Source organism: Chiloscyllium punctatum, chromosome 6 (genome assembly GCF_047496795.1).
Source record: "Chiloscyllium punctatum isolate Juve2018m chromosome 6, sChiPun1.3, whole genome shotgun sequence".
Lineage (NCBI taxonomy): Eukaryota > Metazoa > Chordata > Chondrichthyes > Orectolobiformes > Hemiscylliidae > Chiloscyllium > Chiloscyllium punctatum.
This window is the reverse complement of record NC_092744.1, coordinates 20,159,309-20,169,507: the sequence shown is the minus strand read 5'-3', so window position 1 is coordinate 20,169,507 and position 10,199 is coordinate 20,159,309. Positions and strand designations below refer to the sequence as shown.

The 10,199-nt window shown below is 41.2% G+C and overlaps 1 protein-coding gene across 1 annotated transcript; it reads left to right on the top strand.

Annotated features, from left to right (window-relative positions):
• The first annotated feature begins 546 nt into the window (after window positions 1-546).
• Window positions 547-8,107, top strand: LOC140478608 (extracellular calcium-sensing receptor-like). Its single transcript, XM_072571827.1, has 5 exons — window positions 547-825; window positions 3,830-4,663; window positions 5,213-5,440; window positions 6,825-6,948; window positions 7,194-8,107. The coding sequence occupies exons 1-5, from the start codon at window positions 568-570 to the stop codon at window positions 8,105-8,107; spliced, it is 2,358 nt and encodes a 785-aa protein (XP_072427928.1). The 5' UTR covers window positions 547-567.
• Window positions 8,108-10,199: the final 2,092 nt, after the last annotated feature.

The window sequence follows — 10,199 nt, the reverse complement described above, 5'->3', positions numbered from 1 at the left end:
TCTTAACGTTATCATAGCTATGGATTTAAAATAAGAAACTTGAAATAGTTGAGAAAAGAGTTACATGGATGTCGCCAGGTTTCAAGGGCTTGAGTTCCAGGGACAGGCTGAATAAGGTCGGATTAGTTTCTCTGCAGCATCGCAAGCTGAGGGAATTTATAAAATCATGAGGGCATGGATAGGGTGAATAGTCAAGGTCCTTTTGCCAGGGTAGGAGAGTCCAAAACGAAAAGGTGTCGGTTTGAAAGAGACTTGCGGGACAACTTGTTCATGCAGACGTGGTGCATGCTGGGAATGAGCTGCCAGCTGAGGTGGTGGAGGCTCGTACAATTACAACATTTGAAAGGCATTTGGTTGTGTTCATGAATAGGAAGCGTTTCGAGGGAAATGGGCCAAATGCTGGCAAATGGGACTAGAATAATTTAGGATATCAAAATGCATAGACGAGTTTTCGTGCTGTACACGTCTATGACTTAATGACACTAAATCAGTATTAACATTATCCACATGCAAAATAAAATGCTTTTCTGCAGCTTTTGGCCAAGAGGTTTGCGCTTTGTACTGACGATGATTTTTGCCATTGACGAAATCAACAAGAACCCAAGGCTGCTTCCTAATGTTACCCTGGGTTACCGGATTTATGACACTTGTACCATGCCGCCTTTAACTCTGAAAGCAACTTTCCAGTTTTTAAACAGAGATGAAGTCACCTCCTCCAACTTGGCTTGCACCATGTCTTCCACTGTCTCTGCCATTGTTGGCGATGCGGCATCCTCGCAGTCTGGAGCGATGGCAACTTTAATTGGTCCGTTCAGGATTCCTATGGTAAGACACACATTTTAACTTCCAAAGTTAATGATCAGTAAACAGGATTGTTGATAAAACGGCACACTGTTCAATATTCTTCAGCAGGACTAACGACACCTGTGGATCGAGAAACGGAGTTAACGTTTCGAATCCGATGGTACTCTTGTTCAGAAGCCAAAATGCTCCATAGATTGTCCAGAATTCTCTATGAGTGTTTCAGATTTTCAGCATCACTTTTATTCCGTTTTATTGTTATTAATAGACTCTAATGCAAATCGAGTTATTTTCTTAATGCTTTTATATTTGCACGTTAATATTCTACATAACTACATTGGGGACCAGTGTGAACGATGGAAATGAAGATAAGATGGCCGGGGACCCTTTTTCTAGGGGATTTGAATTCACGAAAAATTTGAAATAAGAAAAAAATTAATGATGACCATGTCAGAGAAAAAAAAACACCATCTGGGTCACTAATGCCCTTTAGGGACGGGAACTGCCATTTTCACCCGATCTGGCTATGTGTTCCTCCAGACTGACAGCAACGTGTTTGACTCTTAACAATTCTGGACTCTGGACAATTAGGCATGCTGGCCTGGCCATTGACACGCATATGCTGTGAATGAATTTTAAAATAAATTTGCAAAATCGCAGTGTTTCTTGCATTATGAGTAAATGCAATGAAAACGTAGACAAAACTATTTTCACCACTAAGAATAATGGCATCATTAGGTGTCATTTTGTAATTCAAACAGGAAAGATTGAATATCCAGTGGCTCATTTGTCTAGAAAACAGAGGGCCGAAAATGAACCTGACAGAGTATTTTAGCATTAAGAACGGCTCAATAGCATTGAGTTGGACAAAGTGAGTCCGTTTGTGGAAGCAGAAGGAAAATTACAATGGAGATCACCTCAAATAAATCCGAGAAAGAATTGTTTACACGTTCTTTCTCAAATTAAAAAAAATGGAATTCAATGCGGCAAGCTGAATTCAATCAAGCTGAATAGTATCCTTTCATTTAATGGGAAGCTGGTTATGTACCCATGGAGGAAGGCGTGAATGTGGGTCTCATCTGAGTAGAGAAGTGAGGCAGACCTGTTGAGCAGAATGGATTACTTCTCGGCTGTGAAGTTCTATGAAATCCCGTTTTAATACATGGTTTCTTGCAAGTAAAGATATTTTAAACAAATGAAATTAGTGAAGTTCTGTTTTCAATGATCGCATGATTAAACGTGTTGGCGAGACATGAAGATGTAAATTCACGAAGCGTTAACTTGTCTGATGGTGCTTTGTGTTGTGCTCGATTTCTGGGTTTGGTGTTCCTCGTGTTCTCCCTTGTGTAAAATCGTAAGTGATGTAGAGTGGATTCAATTCATCATGCCTCACTTGAAGAAAAGTTTGCAATCAAAATTGTTGAAGATGGTTATTGAGTAAACAACATATTAGCTTGAATATGAGTTTTCCGTGTGTCCCGCTCTAGTTCCAAATGCACTACAATATTCACAGTAAAGAGAGCAATGAAGAACATATAAATGACTGCCAATGTTTAAGTCATAGAACCATTACGCAAAGTGATTAATTTAGCTGTAGCAACTATTGATACCATTAATCTTACTCCTCTGCATTTTCCCCAAATTAATATCTTCATTCCAGGAAGGAGCTGGAAAGGTGCAGCAGGTCAGGCAATATCCGAGGAGCAGAGATTCGACGTTTTGGGCAGACACCGTTCATCAGGAATGTGGGGAGGTCGTGGAGGGAAGGGGGCTAACATACAAATAGGAGGGTGGAAGGAAGGTTGTTGGGAAGGCCATAGGTATTTGCAGGTGGTGGTGGTTGGAGGGGGGGGGGGGGGGGGGGTGGTTCTCCTCCCCTTCCACTCCACTAATCTCTGGATACAGCACATTATCCTCCACCATTTCTGTCACCTACAATCAGACCCCACCATCAGAGATGTATTTCCCTTCACACCCCATCTGCATTCTGCGGAGATTATTCACTTCGTGAATCCCTTCGTGAATCCCTTGTTAAGGCCACCCGCCACCAACCTGCCCTCCAATCTCAGCAACTTCCCTTGTGGCAGCAAGAGGTGTAAAACCTGCGCCCACACCTCCTCCCTCACCCCTGTCCAAGGCCACAAAGGATCTTTTCACATCCTGCACATCCAAACACATCACCTACCGTCTGTTGCCCTCGAAGGTCCTCTACACTGGGGAGTCAGGACACCAACCCAGAACTTTCAGGGAACAACTCTTGGACATAGGCATGAAACAGCCCAACCACCCTGTGGCTGACAACTTCAACTCTCCCTCCCACCCTGCCAAGCACATACAAGTCCTCAGCCTCCTCTACTGCGAAATTCAAACCATCCAACGACTGGAGGAAGAACGTCTAATCTTCTGTCTTGGGACCCTTCAACCACAGCGCATCAATGTCAACTTCATCAGTTTCCTTATCTCCCGCCCCCCACCCCCCCCCCCCCCAAACTCATTCCAGAGCCAAACCTCCAACTCGGCACTGCCCTCTTAAACTGTCCTACCAGTCCATCTACCTATCTGCTCCACTCTCTCCTCTGACCTTTCACTTTCACCCCCTCCCCACCTGCATCTATCTATCGCCTTCCCAGCTACCTTGTCCTCAACACAACCCTCCTATTTATCTCTACGCCCCTTTCCCCACCTCCACGTTCCGGATGAAGGGCTTCTGCTCAAGCGTGATTCTTCTGCTCCTCGGATGCTGCCTGACCTGCTGGGCCTGTCCAGCACCACACTTCTCGACTCTCCACTATGAATCTAATAAGCGTCTTTTGAACTTCCTCCAGGCTTTAGAAACACTCAGCAATTTCATTCCGAATCCTTGGAGATGTCCCAGTGTTAAATGTTTCATACGGTTTTCTGTAATATTCACACGCTCTCATTGCTGCAGCCTGGTCCGACTATTTCCATTACTTTCTGAAAGTGAAAAAGAAAATCATCAGCGTCCAAATAGGAAAACGTGACATGCTCCACTTTTAATCTTCCACAGGTCAGCTACTTTTCCACCTGTGCATGCCTGAGTAACAGGAAGGAATACCCATCATTTTTCAGAACCATACCGAGTGACTACTTTCAGGCAAGAGCCTTAGCCCATCTGGTGAAACGCTTTGGTTGGACATGGATCGGGACGGTTAGAAACGACGATGATTATGGCAACTTTGGGATGCAAGCTTTCACCGAAACTGTCCAACAATTCGGCGTTTGCATTGCTTTCTCCGAGTCTATTCACAGAAGCTACCACAGAGACAAGCTACTTCGAATCGTAGACACTGTACGGAAATCTTCAACCAAAGTTGTCGTGGCATTCGTTGCACCCGAGGAAATGAGCATTTTATTCAGTGAGATTGCTCGACAGAATGTCACTGGCGTACAATGGATAGGAAGCGAGGCTTGGGTATCTACGCAGTTTCTACCCCCGGAAGAAAGCAGGCGGTTTGTCGCCGGCACAATCGGAGTTGCAATTCGCCAGGTAGATATACCAGGACTGAGAGAATTTCTCATGGACGTCCATCCTTCCATGTATCCAGGTAACCGTTTAGTGAAGGAGTTTTGGGAATCAACTTTCAGCTGTGCATTAAGAGGCACAGATAACAGAATAGATCAAGTTCCCTTAACCATGATGAAAGAATGTACCGGAAGCGAGAGTTTGCGATTGACACACAATGAACTTACTGATGTCTCACAGTACCGGGTTACTTACAATGTTTATAAAGCAATATATGCGATAGCGCATACTCTTCATAACATGTTGTCGTGCGAAGGTGGCAAGGGAAAATTTGCCGAAAATACTTGTGCAGATATCTCAAGATTCCAACCCTGGCAGGTATGGGGTCAGTTAGACCATTTCTATTTTTGCTGTTTATTCTTTCATGAGGTTTGGGCGCCGTCAGCTAGGCCAGCATTTATTGTCCATTTCCGATTGTGCTTGAACTATGTAGAGTGCGTAACCATTTAACATGGTACGTCAAAGTCAAAAGCATTTATGTTTGGAATCACAAGGAGGGCTGACGGCATCGTAATAGCAGACCTCCTTCCCGAATTAACATTACTGAAGTAGATTGACTTGTTAACAACTGACAATGGTTTCACAGTCTCCACTATCAAGAGTACTTTTAAATTTAGATTTATGAACTGAACGTAAATTCTAACAGATGTCGTGGTATTTCTACTTGGATAAATTAACTACTCAGTGACATGGCTATCATGGTCCCGACTTCCCCTCTGGAGAAGCCCCTTCCGAATGCATGCACATTTCTAAACTATTTTTGGTTCTAGCATGAAAAGCAAGTGGGTATTAAAACGATATTAAATGCTTCACCTATTATTGTAAACACAGTTCGTCAACTCCTGATTGTTTTTGCTCCATTTAAAGCTACTGCATTTCATGAAAACAGTCAATTTCACGACCAAGATCGGTGAGAACGTCTATTTTGATGATAATGGAGATCCAGTGGCTACCTATGACATCGTAAACTGGCAACCCAATGCGGCTGGCGGCGTGGACATCATCGGTGTTGGAGTCTATGACGGCTCAGCCCCCCCAGGGAAAGAAATTATGTTAAAGGATGAAGCAATTGTATGGAGTGGAGATCAGATTACGGTACAAATACTACGGCAGCGAACTGAAAACTCCCCCTCTAACAAATGCAAACATCCTCAATGGTAACTAGAGAGCCGCATAAGCTGCATTTGTTTGCCTTGTAGCAGAAGAGGTTGGTGAAAGGTTTGGGTGTTCTGACTGATGTGTACACAATAATAACAGGCATAGACACGCCAGATTGTGAGAATCCTTACCTATGGCAAACGCTGTTAAGATCAGAGGACATAAATTTGCAACGAGAAAAATTGTTTTCACCGAGTAGCTGGTAGAAAATGGAAAATATTGCCTCCGAGAGGGTTGGAAACAGAATGCTTTTACAATATTTAGGATACTTTGAGATAAGGACTTAAATGCCAAGGGCTTATTAGGCTATGGACCAAGTGCAGGCAAATGGAATTAGTGTAGTTGGCATAGACATGATCGGCCGAAAGTCCTGTTTCCAATGACTTTCTTATTCCTTTAAATCTCACCAAAACACGAATCAATCAAATTCTCTTTAAGCTTTGGGATTTCAGGGAATGCATGTTTAGTTCAGGTAAACTCTTCTTATAAATTATTGTAGCTCCTTCTACAGCTTTCTGGTGATACGGCTGTTCTGCTTCTAAAGACAACCTATCTTTACTTAGCCGCAGAGCCTATGCTGAATATAATTTCTCCAGATGTGATCTAACAATGGGTTTATTTAATTATTGGACATTGTTCTCTAGATATAAATACAACAATTTCCTTCTTTATCATTTCATTTTTACGAACCAAAAGCTAAAAATATGGCGAAAAAAGATGCTTGTGAAGCAGAACTTGCGTTTACTAAGTGAGTAGTGGTAACATTGCAACATGGCTAGAAATGCAGACCACCAGGATAATGTTCTAGGGACAGACCATGCCAGATAATGAAACTGGAATTTCATATCGTCTGGAAGTAAAATCTAGCACACCAGCGATTCTTATAAAAACACATCTGGTCCAGTAACATTCTTTCAGAAAGGAAATCTGCCGTCGTTATTTGTCACGTTCTCAGAATAGTCTAATAAACCGACAATGAAGGCATTCAGGAATCAGTAACTAATTGTGGACTTGTTCACATTCCATAAACGAATCCATCTTGGTTTGATGTTAAGCAGATCAGATTTCTCCAGGGCATCAGTCAGTTTTTAAAAAAAAATCCATTCAAATAATTTCCCGAAAATTCAATCGGGATGGACGGGTTGGACCGAAGGGTCTGTTTCCATGCTGACTATATGACTCTATGTTAATGTTAAAATTCCAACAACAGTATCACCTGCGATGTTGAAGACGGCAATTTCCTGCTTCCCACTTTCTTAAAGAAAATTGTTGAATGGCAGTTGGTAAATAAAGAATATAACTTTTTCTTCTTTATAATTAGGTTCCAAGAGCAGTTTGTTCCAAAAATTGCCCCAGTGGAACAAGGAAAGCAACAAGGAAAGGACAACCCCTTTGTTGCTTTGACTGCATAAAATGCGCTGATGGTGAAATTAGCAACGTCACTGGTAAGGACCAACAGGAGGCTAACTGCTGTAATTGTTTGCTGCTGGGAAAGTGTTTCAGAATTTGAGGAGGTCTTTACGGTTTTGCTGGAATCATAAAACATTTCCCATAAATAACCAATAGTACGCAGAAGAAATCCAACTGAAATGTTAAGAACTGAGTTCTTCAACATTAACGCATTGGTGTTTTTTTTAAAAACAGAAAACTAGATTCATTTTCCATTGTACTTTTATTTTCTTCCATTTAGATTCACCAGATTGCATTAAGTGTCCGTGGGAATACCGGTCCAACCGGGGACGTGACGAATGCATCTTAAAGGAAATCGAGTTCCTTTCTTTTGGAGATCCGATGGGGATTATTTTGGTGACTATGGCATTTCTCGGAGTCTCCATCACAATCAGTGTATTTGTTTTGTTTTATGTTCACAGAAACACTCCAATTGTGAAAGCAAACAACTCCGAGTTGAGTTTTTTGCTTCTTTGTGCATTAACCTTGTGTTTTCTGTGTTCAATGACGTTCCTTGGAGAACCTTCCACCTGGTCTTGTATATTGCGTCACACAGCATTTGGTGTAATTTTTGTTTTTTGCATTTCGTGTGTTTTGAGTAAAACAGTTGTTGTGGTGATGGCATTTAATGCAGTCCTTCCCAGCAATAACATGATGAGGTGGTTTGGACCTGCGCAGCAGCGCTTATCTGTGTGTGTCCTTACACTGGTGCAATGTGTAATATGCTCAGTCTGGCTAAGAACATCACCTCCTTATCCTCTAAAGAACAGTGATTATTTCACTGAAATAATTGTTTTTGAATGCAATGTTGGTTCACCAATAGCTTTTTATTGTGTACTGGGTTATATTGGATTTCTGTCTTGTGTGTGTTTTGTGGTTGCTTTTCTAGCTCGTCAACTTCCAAACAATTTCAATGAAGCTAAACACATTACTTTTAGTATGCTTATCTTTTGTGCTGTGTGGCTAACTTTTATTCCAGCATACATCAGCTCCCCTGGTAAATACGCTGTAGCTGTGGAAGTCTTTGCTATTTTAGCATCTAGCTATGGATTAGTTTTCTGCATTTTTGCCCCCAAATGTTATATTATCTTGCTGAGAAAAGATAGAAACACAAAGAAGCATCTGATGGATAAAACAACTTCCAATGATCATTAGTTATTCCTGCAAACTGTGGTGATGAAATTTATGAAACTTAGTTACTCTCTTGAATTAAATGCTGTTGCAATTTGTCTTGACAAATTTTGACATGCGAATAAACTGTGTGGTCTGCATAAATTGTAAACAGGTTGTTATGAACAATGTAATTATGATCTACCATACTGCCTGCATTAAAAATCCAGTTATCACTGAAACCTTTGAAATAGTGATGAGCTCTTTTGACAGTTAGAATTATCGTTGTAGAAGCTTAAAAAAAACTTACTGAAACAGAGCAGAGCACAATTTGGAGCCATTGCCTTAAGCGGCCATTGAACGGATTGGGCGTTACCTCTCATGCGCTATGCGTTCGAAGCCATGAAGGAGACATTACATTTTGTTTTTTCTGGACATGAACTTGATATGCTGTGAACTGATGTTGTCTCTTTCACGGAACGTGTTTTGTCTCTATTGCTGAATATTATTTAATTGGAGTAGCTGTGAATGTGTTGCTGGGAAAACACAGCAGGCATAAGCCCTTCATCAGGACTTCCTGCTCCTCGGATGCTACCTGACCTTTCCCAGCAACACGGTCGAGACTCTGATCTCCAGCATCTGCAGTCCTCACTTTCTCCTAATTGGAGAAGCTGCTGAACAGACAGACTTTGAAGCCCTCGTCCATGAATCACAAAACATTATCATTCAAGTTCATTGCATACTAATGAAGACAAAAATAATGTTGATCTTTATTACAAAGGGAATGGTGTATAAAGGTAGGGAGATTTTGGTAAAACTATACAGGGCAGTAGTTATACTACACTGGAAGACTACGAACAGTTTTGGGTTCCCCATCTAAGGAAAGGAAGACTAGCAATGGAATCAATCCCGAGAAGTTTCACCATGCTGATAGCAGGTAAGGAAGGATTGCCTTATGAAGAAGGGCTGAGTAGGTTGAACCTGTACTGATTGGAATTGAAACATACAAGATTCTTTGGTGATCTGATATGTAGATAAGGAAAGGTTTCTTTCCTTTTGTGGGTTTTCCAGAGTTCATAATCTCAGAAGAATCTTTAAAACAGAGATTAGGATGAATTTCTTCACTCAGAGGGGAGTGACTCAGTGGAATTCTTTATGCAGTGAACTGTCAAGGCTGAGTCATTCAGTATATTCAAGGCTGAGTTAGACAGATTTTTAACTCCTAAGTGAATCAAGGCTGATGGGAAAAATGCAGTAAAGTGGCATTGATGATCAGTCATGATCTCATTGAATGATGGAGCAGACTCAATGGTCTGAATAGCTTATTTCTGTTCTGAGCTCATGTGGTTTTATTTGATGTTTATCAAAAATCTCTAAGTGCAACATAACACTAATTGCCCAACAAATTTATGTTAATTTGAAAATCCAGGTATGATCATAATGCATTAACACCCAATGGTTGAATGTTTTATCATTTTCCAATCTGTAGAGAAAATTCTTGAATCAGAGAATTTCTGAAGGTGATCACAAATGTAACAAGTACCTACTGCCACCTCTCTCAATACTCTGATATTCAGTCTAAGCACCTGAGTACTTTTAACATTTCAGCCCCTTTACTTTATCCAGTGCAATTTTCATGTTGATACTAATTTTCTTCAACTCTTCATTCTGTGTAGTCACTTGGATCTCTAATCTTGGAGATTTATTGTATTTTCCTCAATGTGAAAGACACTAAGTAGTCACATAACATCTTTGTCAAATCTCCCCCCCCCCCCCCCCCCGACCCGTAATTGCTCTACCGGGCACACAAACACATAAATTGGCCAATGAACTACAGTAGAGACTGAAATGTCTCGTCAACGGATCAACCCATGCTCATCACTGAGCCCAGGAATTCCTGAACAATCTCAAAAATATTATAATTGATGATGATGCAATTATGGTTTCCTTTGCCCTTACAACACTGTTCATTTCCATTGACATACCACGAGAGAAAGAAACACTCACTGCACAAGGGAAACAAAACAGAAATGCTACCCCTTACAACACTAGTAGCAGGACAATATGTTCAAACTACTAGACTTATGCCTCACCATGCACTTCATCGTTAATGGCCAAGTATATCAACAAATCAATG

Bases quoted from the DNA above. Each gene is read 5' to 3' on its own strand.
- LOC140478608 (XM_072571827.1), top strand. From the start codon at position 568: ATGATTTTTGCCATTGACGAAATCAACAAGAACCCAAGGCTGCTTCCT. The intron at 826-3,829 runs GTAAGACACACA...AATCTTCCACAG, and splicing joins GTCCGTTCAGGATTCCTATG to GTCAGCTACTTTTCCACCTG. The intron at 4,664-5,212 runs GTATGGGGTCAG...CTCCATTTAAAG, and splicing joins CAAGATTCCAACCCTGGCAG to CTACTGCATTTCATGAAAAC.